Consider the following 17,905-nt stretch of genomic DNA (forward strand, 5'->3'; position numbering starts at 1 on the left):
TCCCCACTTCACTGGCACCAATTTACCAGGAGTTCATTTTTAATAGCCAAAGCACTATTCCTTGGGAATTCCGCAAGCAAGTAAACAAACAAACAAAATTGCTTGCTCTTCAAGCAAGTTTGGTTTTTTTAAAATTTCTTAGTGATCAAACAATCTATATTTGTATAGGAAATCTGTTACAAGTTCAGGCTTCTGTAATCTTCCCTTAAAGAAAAATAACTGTTCAGAACTATTTCAAGACTTAAATTAAAGGAGTGTCAGAAAGCACTGACAACTACCCAGGGGAAAAATTCTAATGACTGTTTTGGGTGAATTTTGACATGATTACAAGGCCAGAGGATGGCAAAGGAAAATATCTGCCTCAAAAGAACATTTGGACAGAATGGAAGTATGAATGAAAAAGCCTGGAATTTTTCACAGAGGATTTCACCAAGGAGACAGGGAGCAAGACTTAGGCAGTGCTGCTGCTCACGTTGCTGGAAAACAAAACCAATCAGAGCATCACCACCAAACTGGTGCCTTTTTCCCGTGATAGACTTGTCAGGGTAGGGAGGAGGCTGAAATTGCTCATGAGAGAAAGGCTTCAGCCCAGGAGCTCCTCAGGACCTTTCTTCTCAAGGCCCACCCTCCATAACCCCACTGTGAGCAGAGATCAGCACCACGCTGCTGGAGACCTGAGCTGGGGCTGCAGTTCCAGGGCAGCTGTGAAGGGGCAGGTTTGCCTCAACAAAGGAGGCACAGGGTTAGATGTCACCTGCAGAGGTACATAACTGCCCTGTGCCTGAGCTCTGCAGTGCTGAGAAATCTGAGGCCCCTGCAAAATTAAGTGTGCTGCCCCAAAGCTTCCTCTGGCCTTGGGAAGGAAGAACCTTGAGAGCACTTAGAAAAGCAAAGCTCACTGTTGTTACATCTGTTCAGACTTTCTGTGGTTCTGCAATGATTCTCCTTAAAATTACAGAACCAATTCATTCAAATTAATTGCATAATTTTATGTATCCAAACCATTTCCATTCCAAATGTTCCCCAGAAATGCAACCCATGAATTCTTCCTTTTGAAGAATTCTGCAGTTTCTGGAAAATGGGAAGTAAAACTTACCTATTTTTTCTGATGCTGATGTATTTTTCTGATGTATTTCTTTCTTTTCCCGTGAAGAAAAGAAAGAAATACAAATAATATTAAAAATCGTCTCTTCCAACAAGGACTGATTAGCCCCTGGCAGGTTACAGTCACCCACATGGCAGAAGGGCTGCAGGGTCTGGATGTGCCTCGGTGCCCACATGACCCACCAGCCCCATCTCCCCTGAGTAAGAAAGAGAGGATTTCAGTTTCCTTCATTCCTCTGTATCACCTCCCCTCAGAGTCAGAAGGAAAGGAGGCCCTGCCAGGCTACCCAAAAGTGTCAGAGTTTCTTTACAGGGCAAGGCGAATTATTGCTGCATTTCCATGCTGGGGCAGAGGAGTGAATGATGTGGCTTTAATGCCAGCTTCCTTCCTTGGCCTTCTTGCTGGAGAAGAAACCTTTCTTTTCCCGACAGAAGTTAAAGTGCCTGGGTCTTTAAGTTCCCTGGCACTGAATGTGTGCCCCAGACACCGGGACAAGACCCTGGTCCCATCTGGGTGTTTCTCAACCCCTCTCATCCATCAGGACCAGAGGTGGCTCAGTAGGACAGCCCAGCCCCTTCCCCAGCCCCTGCCCCAGGATGGTACTTTTCATTTTAAATAGATAAACAGTGATACAAAGGAAAGCAGCCACAGCAACCAGGACCAGGCCCGTGGCAATCATCCAAGAATGGGCGTCATGGAAAAAAGGATCTGAAAAATGAAATCCCCAAAGGGGAGGTTGCTCTGAGACTAGCAATGGGAAGGAGATTACATCTATTTCATACATGGTCATTCCATCTGAATCCCATTGAGGATGAAAATCAGCTCCTCACTATACTCCAAAAACTGGCAAAAAAATGACAAAAAGTACCCCCACATTTTGGCAATTAAGCACTTGTCTGAGGCTGATGACATTTTGTCTGCATTTTTGGGGATTTTCAAAGGGAAGATGGATTTCTAACCACATTATTTCTAGTTACATCATGGTTTCTCCTCCTTTGGAAAAAACCAAATATTATATTTCATTAGTCAACAGGGGATCAGAAATAGGGTAACATGTACATCCACAGCAACACTCCAATGCAGAGCAGTATCACCAGGAGAAAGGTAACAACTCCCCAGAAAAAGAAAGTCTCCAAAACTTGCTCATTCCCAAAGTACAAGAGGAACAAAATAGAATGGAAAAGCACATGCTCCTGCAGAGCATTTTGGTGTATGCTTAGTCCAGTTCACCATTGCCTCTCTGCTGATACATTTCCAGCCCCAAATCAGTCATCCAGTGAAAAAGGAGCTTTCCTGTGAAACAAGGGAAAATTAAAAATGCATTCAATATCTGCAGGTGCTAAAATACACAAGGATTTATTTCTCATACTAAATCTGTGGGACAGGATTTCGCAGCAGGGGAGACTAAGGGCATGGGTTGGTTTTTCCTTTCTCGTTTAGTTCCAGGGTTTATTTCAGCCAGGTGTCTGTAGAAACTCTGCCACACAGAGGGCTGTTCCTTTTCCCCCCAGCCTGCACTTCTGGATGGAAGTGCTGGATTTAGGAGCACACCTGCACAAACCCTGTCAAAAGCCGCAGCTGTTTGCACATGGAAATGGAAATGGAATGGAAATGGCCACGTGCTGAGCACGCTGGGGGTGCTCTGCTGAGCACAGCTCCCCGGGCACGTAGCGGGGCAATGCCGTCCTCGGCTCATCTGATACGCAAAGGGCTGATCCCTGCTCCAGTCTGTGCAGGACATGCTGCAGCAAGCAGGAGAGTTCCTGGGCCACACCTCTGGTGAGGATGATGCTGCTCTCCACTGCAAAGAGCCCGTTCTCATCCAGGGTAGTGTCTTCCTGGTGGGACAGGAGCTGCCACCCATGGGAATCTTGCCACAGCACCTGGGGCCGTGGGTCCCAGCTGGCTGAGCAACAGGACACCCAGATCCCCCCAGCCTCGTAGCGCTCCAGCGCGATGAGCAGGGCAGAGCCGCTGGCTGCGGGAACAGAGGCATCCCAGGTGAGCCTGCGGGGTGCTGGATACTGGGGTATATGGTGGTTTGGCTGTTTCTCTCCCTGACAAGGACCAACTTTGACATAGACGAATCAGAGAGTTTTTTCAGACAAGTGTCACCTGGAGTCAGGACATTTCTTGCAATCTCATTTGCATAACTTAAGAGATCTGCTCTGGAGGCCACTTCTGCAGCAAAATAATCCACAGGCCTGGATATTAAAACATACCTGCATGAACCACAATATTCTTCCTTTATTACCCAATGCCTAATTTTTTTCTCACCCCTTCTTATATGAAGAAAACAATAACCAGAACACTTCTGAAGGAGGAAGCATATCTCACGAGATCCTTATGGCCCCTTGGTGGGTAATTTCACCTCTCTGAGACATTCTTGGTATTTTTAAACACGGGACTTAAGAAAACCCTATTTCCAAAGCAGCCACCTCAAACTACTTCTGGGCAGGAGGACAGGGGAAAAGAGCACTGGCTGTGAGAAAGTAAATTAGAGATACCAGGGACATGAACTACAGACCTGTCCACCACAGGCCAGTTGTAATCTGAGCCACGTTGAACAAAGCAGGTGTAGTTCCCTCTGTCAGAGAGCTGGACATGGAAAATTTTCAAGTGTGTGCTGCCCTGTGCAAGGCCATCCTTCAGCAGCTCAGTGTGCCCTCGGTATTGAAGCATCTGCTCCCTATACTGGTCCTGGCCCCCCTTGTAGCAATGTACAAAGGGTGAGAACTGCTCCCAAAACCGGGTCACCTCCATGTCCTGTGCGTGCTGCTCTGGGAGAAGCTGCAGGGCAGCACCACGTTCTCACCCTTGGCCACGGTGATGAGGCTGGGGTGTCCTGTCACACTGAGCAGAGCTGGTAGAAACATGCGGAGGAAGAAGAGAGAGCCGTGAGTTTGCCGTGGCACCTGAGCTCGGGCACAGCAGATGCTGCTCGGCGCTGTTTGTGTGCTGCCAGGCCGGGCCATCGCGCTGGCAGCGTCCCGTGCTGAGGGGAGCCAGGAGAGGGACCCTGCCCTCCAGCACGGGCAGTGGGCTGAGGCCAGGCCACCACTCCTCCCTCTGCTTCCCTGTCCGGTGCTGTGCTGCCAGGAGAGTTCTTCAAACGCCTGGTTCTCAAGGGCACAAGTGGTACCCATGCAGCTCAGGGCGGGCAGAAAGCAGGACAAGGAATGATGGAAGTGGCTGGAAGGTTTCTGGGAGGCTGGCTGGAGCAAGTGACAACTTGGCTACAAATAAAATTCAAACATCCTTATCTCTTCTCATCCTTTACAGAGATCTATTAAAAAAGTAGAAACATCTGAGGTGTTCTTGGCATCTTTGAAAATTTAAAAGCAAAAGGCTTATAATAAACTGGCCACTCAGCTCACTGAGAAAGTGGTTCTGGTTGAAGGGAAACAAAAGCAAATTAACATTTTGACAAGATCACTTTTAAGTAAAGTGCTCTGCTGCATCCTTTGCCAGGGCTGCCTTGAAGAAGCTGCTTCAGGTCAGCAACATAAAAGAGCCCAGACTAAGTTTGTTGTTGCTGGTTTTATTCCTTTATCGATCTGGTTTTCCAAAGGGTCCAACACATCCTGGACACAGTGCAGTAAATGGGAATGTGCAGGAAACAGGAAAAGCAGGGAGGGAAATGGCAGCAAATTATAATAAATTCTTTGGCATCATCTAATCCTCACCCAAGTTCAGTGAGGTTGTGCCAATGCCTGTGCTTCCATGGCCACAGGGATGCACCAGGATCCAGAGGGATGCTGATGCTCCCAGAAGTGGAGAGGGTGTATGGAAAGGGCCTGACCCTGCTCTGGGCTCTGCTGTTCACAGGAAGCTACTGCACTGGCAGCTAGGAAGATAATCAGGCTGGAAGTTGTGCCACAGGGATCAGAAGGATCCAGGGGATTCTTATCTAGTGCTGCTCACAAACTTGGAAAACTAAACTGTAAATGACAAAAGCCAGCAGAGAGTAGTGGAGCTGGGAACTGGAGAGCATCCTCTTCACTGGAGCACCACCTAGAGATGAGGAAAGAGATGGAAAGGGCAAATGGGAGTAAAACCAAGGGAAGATAAAAAAAAGAAAGGCAGAATTCACTTTTAAAGGTATTCATTGCTGAATCTAGCCCCTTTTTGTAAAGCCTAGCGAAGAACCGCAGATGCCAAAGGTTGAGATTGATTTTCCATCTTCAGCCTGATGTTGGTTAGTGTTTTATACACAAAGTACCAGATTGGTATAAAAGGTTGTGGGGTTTTCCCAGGGGAAAGCAAAGGACTGACTGCTCAGCCTTTTTTGATTCAGCATTAAGAAAGAGACAAACAGGTGCAGAACAAGAAGGAGAAGCCCTGACCAAACCAGGACTCATTCCATGCACCTCAAAGAGAGCGGGAAGTGGCCTTGGACCAGGGAAAGTAAAATACCCAAAACACTAATCCAATGCCCAGCCAGGGCAGGACCTGATCCTGCTCTGCTCTCCCACGCCCCTTTTTGCCCACTGACTTGGTTCCACTTTGCTGACAAGAGGTGGGCAGTTCTGGCAGATGCCAGAGGGTGATTTCCATCTGCAGATTCCCAAAAAATGCTACATAGCTGGAGACCCTGAGCTCTTTCCTGGGCTCTGAGTTGGAGGAGGAGCTGCTTGGCCCGTCACCCAGCACCTCGGAGAGATCCTCTGGTCCCAGCTAAGTCTTTCCCTGTCTGAAAAGGAAACAAAAATGTCACCCTGTCCCAGCCTGCCACCCGTTTCCTCCTGCACTGCTTCTACTCAAAAGTGAAAGTTGCTGAGTAATTTGGGGGGTTTTGGCAATGCTTTTGCTCTGAACATGCCCTTCTGGCAGTGGGCACAGAAATACCTCTGCTGCAGAGACTCTCCAGGGCTGCGTGTGACAGCTTCCTCCCACAGCACTGCCCGGACTGGCAGCAGTTTGCACATACATGGCATGAACCTGGAGGCAGTGGGAAGGAGGGAAGTGATGGAGCCAGGATTCACACCCAGAGGCAGTGCCAGGGTGGGAGCAAAGCCCAGCAGTAGCTTAAAAATTGCTTAAAAGAAATTCCCAGCTGAGAGGCAAGGCCATTGAGGATGGTTCCTTCAGGGAAATCTGCTGCCCTGAGAGAGGCAAAGGCAGCGCCTGTGGAGCTCAGCCCAGCCGGGTGCAGCACCCTGCCAGCCCAGCCAGGCACGGGGCACCTGCTGGGGCAAAGGGACCTGATCAGGGACCTGGCCAAAAGGGGTGACAAGGAAAAGAGGGAAGCAAAAAATAAAGGGTACAGAGACACAGACCTGGACAACTGTCTCGGTTTGAAAGACAGGTGCCTGCCAAGGAAGGTAGGAACTTCCCTTGGAATAGAAAATGTGACCCCTTTCCCTCCAAATTATTGTAACTGTGAAATTAAGGGGCTTTCAGGCAAAGATATGGGAAAAGGAGTAGGAGTTCTTTACTAGTGTATCTAGATATGTGCAAGGAGATGAACAAACAGCAGCGGCAGCACCAACGAGCAGCAGCAGAGCCCAGGCCCAGCCGCTCCCGGCTGCCGGCACCTTCCCCTCGGCGCAGCTCCGCTCGCGGCCGCCAGGGGCGCTGGTGGCTCCCGGCCGGGCAGGGCGGGGGCGCTGATTGCCCCGCGCCTGCAGGGGGCGCTGTGGCGCGAGCACGGCCGCCTCTCCACACGGCAATGGCGGCTGAGGCGGCGGCAGAGGGAGAGAAGGGGCTTTCCTTGACGCACTCGCTGGGGTGGCCGGGCTCAGCGGCACTCGGGAAGCTGAATGGACTGCAGCAGGAACCTCGCAGCAGCAGGCTGGAACGGCAGAGGCGGGGACACCCCGGAGTGACAAACGAAATGTATCAGAAACTCCGCAGCTGTAGCAGGAGCCGCGGGGTGTCCCGGCAGGCGGGTGCGGGGTTACAGTGAAGCGAAAAACCCGGAGCAGTGGGAAGGAAACGGCGGGACTGGGCAGCGGCAGCCGGGCTCCCAAACACGGCAGGAAGAAGCTCCCTCAGAGGGGGAAGGGGCTTGGAGTCCCGAGTTTTCCCCTGAGGCACCCCAGTAGATGTGAGGGTCCTTCCCAGTGAGGGAGGGTGTTGATAAGGTCCCAGTGCAACGGCTGCTCGTACGAGTAGGGTTTCACTCACAGTAAAAGATAGCAGGAGACGGAACCCTGGGTGGTTTGCAGGGGTGGCGAATTCTCCCCACAGTGACCGCAGCCTGTCTCCCCTCTGATGGCGAGAGCGAGAGAGAGCTAGAAGCTGCATCCTGCCCCTTTCCCCAGCCCAAATCTCGTGGTATCTCTGCCCTTCCCAAGACAATGCCCCTCAGCTAAGATAGTGCAGCCGGCTGCACTCCTCCCTGTTCTCCTCGGCTTTCTCTTTTGTCTAAGTACCGCTATTGTCTCTTAGCAACAAATGGGAGAAAATTCCCTGAGAGAAAGAAACAAAGGGAAAAATCCTAACCCCCAACAACAACAAATGACAGCAGAAAGAAGTGTAATAATCGAACCTCATAACTTACGATGGAATCACAATTCCATGGGAGTCGCTCCAGGGAAATCCAGACTGCATACCTGTGCAAAGCAGGCAATCAAAGCTGGGTGTCCCAGACAACTGGGTGTGCCAAGGGAAGGATGTGAGCACTAAAGCCATGTGGAATGGAAGGAGTTGGGGAGGACAAGGTGACACACACTCCAAAAGGGTGCAAAAGGGATTGGTCATGGGTAAAGTGGAAGGAGTCAGTGAGTTTGTTCAAGCCAGCCAAACTCCAGGCAGGAGTATCAGGCAGGCAGAGGGTCCACACTTGGTGTCTGCAAAGCCACCTGGCAGCAGCTGCCCTTGCATCCTGCTTTATTTGTGCTCAAGTGGTGCTTTCCAGGGTGATGTGACAAAGCAGAGTGGAACCCCCGTGTTCCCTGTGAGTGGGGATAAGGCCATTGTCCCTGGACACATGAACAGCCTGGAGAACAGAGAGGTGGGATGCAAAGCCCTGCACGTGTTGTCCCCCATTTACCAGTTGAGCAATGGAGGTGGCACATGCCCTGCAAACATTTCCACCATGAACCCATGGGCAGCAGGACAAAACTGGGCAAACAGCCAGGGCAGGAGCCAGACCTCCCCTTTTCACAGGATGCAGCTGGACACCCAGAGCATGGCCACTGCCCTGTGGTTGGTGTCCCCAGGCACCCTCCCTGGGGCTGGAGATGCCTGTGGTGCTGTGGCCCAGTAGGGCTCTGAGCATCCTGCACCAGGAGATACAGACTCCTCCAGCACGCAGGGGCTCTTATCACCCACCTGCAGCTGGGCCGAGGGAGGGGAGATGCAGCAGACCCTGTGATGTAAACAGGACTGGGCACTGCAGGAACAGGAGGAATTGCCAAATTCAAGTGTTGGATGAGGTCCCACGTGGGCTGGCAGCTTCAGGGCATGGGAGGTCATTGCCCAGAGGAGGGGAGAGGGAAGCTCTGTGGGGTGGTCCCCAGACAGACTCTCAGCTCTGCTCTCCAGGCCATCCAGCCCCTCTGGACTGTGCCCTGCTTGCTCAAACAAGCTGGAAGTGCTGGGCAAGCCCAGTCCAGCCATGAGCTGATGAGGAGATCAGAGGAGTAGGGAGCAGACTGAAGACCTTCCAAACCATCCCAAACCTACTTTTCTGGAGCCAACCTGCAGGCTGAGCAGGTGAGCACTGGCTGTCTAAAGAGTGCCTGAATGCTGTGACCTTTCCATCATTCCTTTTCTGCTTTACCATCTTCAGGCAGTCTTTGAGTCTTGCAATTCCCACTTTCAGCAGTGAATCCTGTCTCCCCTCCAGTTGATTGACTGTGGATATGTTGGCATCCAGGATGGAGAGAGTAGAGAGTGAGACCCTGGTGGAGGAGGTGGAGGACATGAGTGGAATAGGTGAGTTTTCAGAAGAGAAGAGGAGGGGGAACTGTCCTCTGTTGAGGAGAAAATGCATCCTGCTTCTCTGTGGGAGAACTATTGGAGGTCAAAGCACTGGGGCTTGTCCCAGCCTGGGCTTTTCTTGGGTTGGGACCTGGTGGCTGCAGTACTCCCAGCTGAACTCTTGGTGCTTATCTGTAGACCCAGCTCTAGCACCAAAGGCTCCTGAGCTGACATTCTTGGCCCCCAACATTGCTCAGAGATGTGAATTTGGGGCTATGGGTCTTGAGGTAATGTCTACCACAGTCAGCACTGGTTTGTGCCCTGACCTGCCTGTTCTGCTCTCCCAGCACCAGAGACACCCAAGCTCAGGTCCAGGTGTCTGCACTGCAGGTGTGCATCCACCCACTCAGGTACCTCCTCCTCCAGGAAACTGAGGTCCCCTTGGCCTGGATGTGTGCAAGCCCCTGGGGCAGGAACAGGATTGGGGCAGCATGAAGCCAGGGACAGTCCAGCTAGGGGGGTTTTCCCAGTGCAGGGAAAAGGAACTCACCCTGTCCCTTCTCTTGCTGGGGTGGATGCTGCCCTGGGGCTGCCTGTTCTGAGCAGCTTCTCTTCCTCTGTCCCCAGCCGACGTGACCCTGGACCCAGACACTGCCAACCCCTTCCTCATCCTGGCCAGTGACCAGCGAGGGGTGGGACGGGGGGACGAGTGGACCTTGCTGCCCGACAACCCCGAGCGGTTCGACACGGAGCCATGTGTGCTGGGCAGCCACGGCTTTGCTGCGGGGAGACACTGCTGGGAGGTGGAGGTGGCCGAGGCAGGGGAGTGGTGGGCTGTGGGAGTGGCCCAGGAGTCTGTCAGGAGGAAGGGGGTGCTCAACTTCACGCCCCAGGAGGGCATCTGGGCTGTGGGGCAGTGGTTTGGACAGTACCATGCTTTCACTGATCCTGACTGGACCCCCCTGCACCTTACCTGCCTCCCCAGGGCCATCCAGGTCTGCCTGGACTTCAGAGACCAGCAGGTAACTTTTGCTGATGCTGAGAATGAAGCCCCGATCTTTGCTTTCTGCCTGGCCTCGTGTCCTGGGGAGAGGCTGCACCTGTGGCTCTGGGTGGGGATGGGCTCGTGGCTCAAGCTGTGCCCCTGACAGGGAGGGAAATCGGGGGGCAGGGGAGAGACTGGAAAGGCAAACATCGTGGTTCTTGGTGCTGGGAACTGGGAGGGTCCCGCTTCCTGCTGGCTTCTCTGGCTACCAAGGGGTGGACTGGCAGGTCATGGAGGTGGATGCCACCACAGAGCCTCCTTCATCCCCCCACCCCTCAGCTGGGACTGCAGGGACAATGGGGAGCACAGAGACTCAGTGCAGGGAGGAGCTTGGTGCCTGGTGGTCCCATGGCAGGGACCACCACTGAGTGCCAAGGCACTGCAGAACTGCTCTGTACAAGGCCATGGAAAATATAGCAGGGCCCTGCTCCTCCAAGGGTGCTGGAGTAGTGCCTCTGGCTTTTTTCAATTAAGTTAAAAAACCCCAAACATACCTGGATACCCATGATAACACTTATCTTGCCCACACATCCAGAGCCTCTCCTTGCCTGACACATTTCTTGCAGCAGAGCACTGCTAGCAGCTCTAGGGGCAGCCCAGGAAGGAAAGCATGAAACTGAGCATGAAATCCACAGGAGAGGCAATTCCCACATATCTGCCATTCTCTAATCTCACCCCATCAAAGTCCCACCTCACAGGATCCTGCTAAATCCTGTGCTTAGGAGAGGAGAAGGGGGATGTAGGTGAAGGGGAACATTGCCTGGGTCCAGTCTAGATTTCTTCTCCAAACATTTTTCTGGTTGGACCCTCTTCAGTGCCACCTCAGTTGTCATCGTTGTGGTGGCACCTGGACTCACGCCAACAGTATTGGTCTCCCTGCTCTACTCCAGGAGCTGCAAAGAGATGCAGCGCGGGGTCAGGCCCAGGTATCTGCCCCCAGAGCCCTGCCCTAAGCCTCTTCCACTGTGGTGGCACTAAGACTGGGGATACCCAGGGATCTCTGCTCCCAGTGAGGCACTTCCTAATCTCCATGGGCAGGAGCCTCTGAGACTGTCCTGGTTTTGGCTGGGATAGAGTTAGCTTTACTCTCAGTAGCCGGCACAGTGCTGGGTTTGGGATTTAGGGTGAGAATAATATTGATAGCAACAACCAAACCATCAGTCATGTGGTGTTCCCCAAGTCAAGGACTTTTCAGTCTCGGGCTGTGCCAGTGAGGATCTGCACAAGAAGCTGGGGGGGAGCACAGCCAGGACAGCTGACCCAAAGTGGCCAGAGGGATATTCCATGCCACAGAACATCCTGCCCGGTGTGTAAGCTGGGGGAGCTGCCTGGGAGGGGCTGACTGCTGCTGGGAGACAGGCTGGGCACAGATCAGTGGGTGCTGAGCACCTGGGTATTGGGCATCACTTGTTCCACTTGGATTTTATATTTTTTTTCATTAAAATTATTACTATCATTGGTATTATTACATATTACTTTGTTTCAATTATTAAACTGTTTTTATCTCAAATAAAAAGGTTTTTTTTTCTTTTTTTCCCCTATCCCCCTTGGAGGGGGGTATGTGACTGAGTGGCTGTGCACTGTTAATTTGTCAGCTGGGGTTACACCATGACAGAGGTTCACAGCAGAATGTTGGTGGATGGAGATGGCAGAAGATTTGTTAGTTCTGTATTTTTGTCCTTTGTCATGCAAAACACCCCAAAAGAGTTGTGCTGTGCATTTAGGGACACCTACCTCAATCACGAAGAAGGAATTCCCTTCTGAAAGCCAGCTCAGTTCCTTAGACTGGAGGAAAGTTGGGTTTTTCAACAGATTGGAGTCCAGGAACCTCTTCACTGCAATTTCGTGGTTTGGAGGGGGTAAATTTTGTGCTTTGGTTTCCTTTTTGATGTGCCCCCCAAAAATTAAATTAAAAAAACCCCAGCTCTTTGGGAGCTGAGTTGCATAATTGCAGCATTTGTGTGAGAAATACACAATTTCATGTAGAATTGCACTACAAAGACTCAGGGGAGTTTAAATTCAGCTATCATGTGCTAGAGGTCTCTGAATGCCGGTGCTACAATGTGTAGAAGGCTTAAGGAACGCCGTGGTCCTTGAGCAAGGCTGGACCCTCATGGGCTCTGAGTGGTTTTGGGGAGACAACTGCGGCCGGGAGGTTTGTCCCATGCCAAGCATGGGCACAGACAGCACATCATGGCAGTGGCCTGCTGCCTCCTCAGCCGGTGCCTGGACACAGAGGCCACAGGGCAACTCCCAAGCTCCCAAAGCCCTCAGTCCAGAGCAGGGTGTGATCAGGCCCCTGGGACCCTCCTGTTCCCAAGGAAAAAGGCTGCAGTGATGGGCAGTGGAGGCACCTCAACGAACATGCTCTCCTGAGCCCTGGTCTGCCAGACGTGCTCCAAACCAAAGCCTGCCTGGATTTGGCACGAAGCAGCTGTGACTGAACGCCCTTCCCATTAAACAGTGTTTCTTTTTCCTCCGTGAGCCCTTTCTCTGGGACTTCTGTTCCTTTTATGCTGCTCTTGCTGTTGCAGATGCCACTTTTTCTCTCCCCCCACCCTGTCAGATTGCTGTGTGGCATCACAGTTTTGTTTTAAAGGACTGGCTGAGCCAACCATGGCACTCTATTTTTCTAAACGTTTTTTTTCTTTTAATATGAACAAGCCCAGAAAACCCTTGATTTGACAGCTTGGCCAGGAAACTCATCCAAGGTCTTGTTTGCTAAAGCCTTGTCCAGCACCTCAGAAATGCATCCAACATTGGTGTTGCAGTGCTTTGAGGGGCACTTTAAATGGGCAGTTTCACGATTTCCAACCCTCCGCTCCAAGAGTGGCCAGATTTGCAACACAGGGATTTGCCCCAGGGCCAGGGGCCAAGGCTGCAGGGGATGTTGGGGCTCCTCACTGCCCCACAGAACGGGGACTGATGGCTGTCCAAGTCCTTGCCCAAGAGGTTCCAGGCCCATCTCTGGGCAGGCATCCTGCCCACACTGCCCTGCAGCCCCTGCCATGGTGCTGGCCCTGGATGGCTCTTGGAGCCAGCTGGTAGCGAGCACTCGGAGCAAGGCTCCTGCCCTGCAGCTGCCAGCAGCTCTTGCACACTTGGGCACAGCTCAGGCACAGCTCTGACACAGCCTGGACAGCACAAACACAGACACAACTTGGACCCAGCTGTGAAACAGCTCAGACACAGTCAGACACAACTTGGACACAGCTCAGACACAGCTGGACACACCTTGGACACTGTTGGACACATCTGGGACACAGTCGGGCACAGCCTGGACACAGCTTGGACACACCCCACCATGACCCCACCAGGGCCACCAGGCGAGAGCATGGGCTCGCAGACGTGTCCAGTGTCTCCCAGGACCTGGAGTGAGGGGCTGGGCTGGAGGGCTGTGGGCAGGCCCGGGTCAGGCAACTCACAGGGGCAGCACCAGGAGCCTCTGCGGGGCAGCATCATGGGCAGCACCAGGGTCGCTCTGTGCTGCCCTATACACACCCCTGGCCCAACCAGGGGCCAAAGGACTCAACTTGGCCCAAACGTCACTGCCCTGCTTGGCCCACGCCAGGCAGGCTTCTATGCACTGACAAAGAAACTGCCCAGAAATGACAAAAGCCCTGAGTTTTGTCCAACTTTGAAACCTTCTGCTAGGGCTCTGGGGTCTGGTCAGGGCAGCTGCCCTGGGCAGGCGGTACCGGGGGTGCTCTCAGGTAGGCAGCCTGGGTTCTGCAGCCCTGGCCCCCTCCAGTAACAACACAACAGCCCAAAGTTTGTCTCACTTTTATTTACATCATTGCACAGCCCATTTCCCCAGAACACACTGGAACGTGGTGGGTCAGACACCGACTGCCCGCATCCACGAGCTGAACATCTCCTCTGGGAAGGAGGACAAGACTCAAAGAGTCACTCTTGGGTCTTGCAGGGGCACATGCAACAACTCCAATTATTGGCAATGACAATAAAGCCAAGGATGCTGAGTGTTGCCGTGGCCACACAGCAGCACAGAGCCGGGCCCCCACTGCCCCAGCCAGGGGCTTCTGGCTTTCACAGTTGCATATTTGGATTGACAGTGGGTTTCCTAACTGGAACACTGGCTCCATTGAGTCCTTACCCTGGGAACGTGCTGTGGGAGAGAGCATCCCTCATCACCTGCCAGAACTTGGTGCATTGTGGAGCCAAGCTCCTGGGAGGCAGCCAGGACTGGGAAGGTTAAACCACACCACCCCCCCCCCCCCCCCCCCCCATTTTTCTTCACTGGTGATGTCCTGGTGACAAGGGGGTTGTTGGGAAGGGGCTGAAGGAAGGGGCACCCAGGACAAGGCACAGAGCAATGGTGCAGAGCCTGCTGCCACAGAAGGGGTGTGCAAAGCGGGGAGCACCTGCATGGGACTGAAGCAGGGACTGTGACTGGAGCTGGGCTGCAGCAGACTCTCCACCAAGAGTACCAGGGGCAGAGTAATCCCTGCATGACTGGGAAAAGGGCAGATACCCAGGGGTATGTGGCAGAAGGGACAGTCGAGGGGCTGGCTGAGAGGGGGAGCAGAGATGTGCAGCCTGGCTGTAGCAGAGGACATTCACCCCGTGGTCACACCAGCTCCTCATGCTTGGAAGAGAGAGCAGTTCAGAGCAGCCCTCAGGGCACAGAGAGGCTGCTACAAGATGTGCCGGGGTATCCCCACGCTGCACCGGAACTCTGGGAGAGGAGGTGGAGGAGAGCAGACAGAGACCAGCAGACAGAGACCAGGGCCCAGGGCTGGAGCAATCCTGTTGGGCAAGATGGCACACTGGTCCCTGCTGCTCATGCCACTGGCAACTTCCAGCCCAGGGTGAGGGAACACATAAGGAAACACATCCTGCTTTGCAGCTGGAGATGAGGAGAAGGAAGAAGTGCACATGGTGCTTTGAATTCAGGAAATTACAGATCTCCATCTTGCAGGGCATTGCACTGATCCACTTGCTTTCAGCGAAGGGGCAGAGGGACATAGCGTATGACCACCACCACCACCCTTTGCAAGGACACAGGCCCCTCAGAGCCTGCCTCCTGCCTGCTCTCTACACTCACCACCATGAAGCCAGAGCCCAGGCTCCAGCTGAGCAGCTGCACACACCTCTGGAGCACCCAGCAGGGCACAGCCCGCGCCACTTGGGAGGCTCAGGAAAGCTCGGCACCAGGCACACACACCGTCTGGCAGGGTGAGGAGGTGGCAGAGGCAAGGACCAAAGCCAAACCAGGGAGACTCTTGGCAGAGGGGGCATGCCGAAACAGAGGGTTTTTTAGAGCTGCATGTGCTGGAAATGCAGGTGAAAGGAGGAGGAACACCAGCCCCACAGGACAAGGGACCCAGAGCCTGTTCTCTGGGAACCAGCAAACTGGGGGCTGGGTTCACTGGAGAATACAACAGGCAGGCAGCGCTACCAGGGATGAACCCAACCCCAGCAGCTCCTCTGGAATGTGCAAATAAAGCGCAGAGACAGCCAAGAGCACCTGTGTCCTGCCAGCGCCGCAGGGCATGGCCTGTCCCCTAAGGTACGTGTGGAACTGATGCTACAGGAGGTCCAGCCTCAAGGTGGTGAAAGGACATCAGCAAACAGAGACTCCAACTCCCACCTTCTGGGGTCAGGAAAGCTCCTTTCTCAATCTTTTCAAAGCAAAAGGCAGTGGTGGGTTTAGCAAATATGGAGCCATCATTCCCCACCGTCGGATCCACCATCTACCTTTGCCAGACAGACCAAGGGCTGAGTGCATCCAAGTCCTGGGGATGAGCCAGGATCTCAGGAAAACATTTTGTGAGATCATGTCTGCACTGGAAAAGATTCTCTCATTCTGAAACTGATTTTGAAATTCTCAAAATTACAGTACTTTACAATACAAAATGTCTCCATTCCGTATTACATCATTTTACTCCTTCTGGGATTATAATTATTAAAAACACTCAACTTTCTAGAAAGGACAGAACACCACAAAAGAGACCAAAGAGTAACGGGAAGGCTGTTGCAGTATATCAAAACCAATTTAGTGCAAAGGAGAAGGGGACTTTCAAGAATGGTTGATGAAAAGTGTTCTTCATATGGTCATTTGGAGAAAAGGCATTGATTTAACCTCTGAATGAGATCAGGCTGCCAGCTTCTATCCTGAAGCTTAGAACATCAACACAAAAGGACTGAAACACAATATGCATGGCCATTAAAAAATAATATTATATATAGATATATATATATAGAGAGAGAGGGAGATGTTTTCCACGTATGGTATTTAGTTATAGGAAAGTGTCCCTGCAGACAGGCATTTTCTGCCATCAGGCTCTTTTGGGCCATTTCACACACAGATATTGATTATGTGTCTCTTTGCCAAGGTCTAAAGCATGTGCTGAGCGCAGAGTCCCTTTGGGTGGGATGATTGTTTTCCAGTACCCCCACAGCTGCCGTGTTTCCTGGGCCTGCGGGGACACTCGACCCTCCACCTCGGCCGGCCGCGGGACGGCTCAGACGGTGGTCTCATCTGCGGTCTTCTTCATGAGCTTGGCGGAGAGGAGGGAGTGGGGCACAGGGTGAGGGCTCCGCGAGGCTGGGATCATCAAGCGGACTTTCTGGTTGGTCCTTCGCCACTCCGAGTACAGCTGGCAGTGGTAGCGGAACGAGACCTGGCGGGCGAGAACGCAGCGCTCTGTCAGCGACCCCCGCCACTCGTGCCACAGGGACAGCCAGATGCCAGCACCCCTGCGCCTCGGGGGATCCCTTATCCTGAGGCAAGGGAGACAGCACTGACCCCGACACATGTCCCCAGCCTCTGACCAGCAATCAATCCCTTCCTGGTGACACCAGGCTGAGCAGGGCACAGCCAAAGGGGCCTTCTGGGCAGCACCAGCAGAGTGGGACGGGGATTGCTGAGCTGGGTTTAGGTCGGGGCTGGTGAAGTGTGGTGGGGATGAGCTGCAACTCACCCTGTCATCCAGCCCCAGGCTGCAGCCAGCACTCTGGGGGGGCAAAACAAGGGTCTGAATCCAACCAGCCTCCTCCCATCTCACAGATCCCAGGGGAACTTCTTTGCCCTGTGCAAAAACCTTCCCTCCTTGGTCTGCAACAACAGGACAGCAGCTGGACTCATTTTTTTCTGACAACAACGTGGCCTGGGAGACTTGTTCACCCAGAGGGAGACAGGAGGATGCAAAGGCTGCAGGGACCTGGAGCAGCCCAGCAGAGGCAGGAGCTGGCCCCTGCAGTTTCAGAGCAGCCCTGCAAGGGGAGCTTCGAGCTCGGCTTAAACACCGAATCCAGTCAGCCACTGATCTAAACCAGGCTTTCTCACAGGAAGCATTTAGCTCGCAACTAAGACATACCAGGAAGTGTATCTGACACGGAAAACTCAGTAAAACTATTACTTCTGGATGGGTCTATGACACATCTTATGAGAAATGAAGCTGTGCCACTGTGGCACTGAGGTAATTGAGCTTATTGATCTGTGCACACCCCTCCTTCCTGTTGCAGAGGGACTGTGGCAATAAGGTTGTTTGCTGACAAACACATCTCCCAGTCTTCAGAGAATGGGGAGCTAATGGTGGAACCCTCAAGGAAGGCTCCTGCTCCTCACGAAGCCTCCCTCACAACCCTCACACTTATTACCGCCATGAACCCCCTCCCACATATCAGCCCCTTGTACTGCACAGCCCAGGGTTGAATGAGCAGAATATGAATAAAGGGGCTTCACCTAATGTCCCCCTCTGCTCAAGGAAAAGTGAAGCACGGCAGAATTAGGGCCATTTTAGTCAGGGTTTGTTACTGCACAAACATTTTTCCATTTCCTCCAGTCCTGAGGTGGAGAAGATGGAAACACTTCCTCTTAAGGTTTCCAATTTTAGCTTGGCTTCCTACAGAAACAAGCTTCG

General features: G+C 52.8%; 3 protein-coding genes across 8 annotated transcripts in view; 1 reads left to right on the forward strand and 2 right to left on the reverse strand.

Annotated features, from left to right (window-relative positions):
- Positions 1 to 1,891: 1,891 nt before the first annotated feature.
- Positions 1,892 to 4,080, reverse strand: LOC116435769 (butyrophilin subfamily 2 member A1-like). The gene is made up of 4 exons (XM_032092333.1): positions 4,021 to 4,080; positions 3,613 to 3,895; positions 2,845 to 3,083; positions 1,892 to 1,948 (listed from the first exon to the last, which is right to left on the reverse strand). Exons 1-4 carry the CDS (start codon positions 4,078 to 4,080, stop codon positions 1,892 to 1,894), a joined length of 639 nt encoding a protein of 212 aa, XP_031948224.1.
- A 4,406-nt stretch (positions 4,081 to 8,486) lies between these two features.
- LOC116435975 (E3 ubiquitin-protein ligase TRIM7-like) lies at positions 8,487 to 11,529 on the forward strand. 2 transcript variants are annotated; one of them, XM_032092725.1, is made up of 3 exons: positions 8,487 to 8,767; positions 8,877 to 8,989; positions 9,602 to 11,529. In XM_032092725.1, the coding sequence occupies exons 2-3, from the start codon at positions 8,917 to 8,919 to the stop codon at positions 10,120 to 10,122; spliced, it is 594 nt and encodes a 197-aa protein (XP_031948616.1). In that variant the 5' UTR covers positions 8,487 to 8,767; positions 8,877 to 8,916; the 3' UTR covers positions 10,123 to 11,529. The 2 variants fall into 2 exon arrangements, with proteins under 2 accessions (XP_031948616.1, XP_031948617.1); XM_032092726.1 differs by having other exon boundaries at positions 8,901 to 8,989.
- Positions 11,530 to 13,786: 2,257 nt separating this feature from the next.
- Positions 13,787 to 17,905, reverse strand: part of MARCHF2 (membrane associated ring-CH-type finger 2) — a 34,208-nt gene continuing 30,089 nt past the window's right edge. For all 5 annotated transcript variants that reach the window (XM_032092719.1, XM_032092720.1, XM_032092722.1 and 2 more), the window contains one exon: positions 13,787 to 16,663. In XM_032092719.1, the coding sequence (XP_031948610.1) occupies positions 16,505 to 16,663 (159 nt within the window). In that variant the 3' untranslated portion in view covers positions 13,787 to 16,504. The remainder of the gene's footprint in view (positions 16,664 to 17,905) is intronic.

The sequence above is a fragment of the Corvus moneduloides genome, chromosome 28 (assembly GCF_009650955.1).
Source record: "Corvus moneduloides isolate bCorMon1 chromosome 28, bCorMon1.pri, whole genome shotgun sequence".
NCBI classification, from domain to species: domain Eukaryota; kingdom Metazoa; phylum Chordata; class Aves; order Passeriformes; family Corvidae; genus Corvus; species Corvus moneduloides.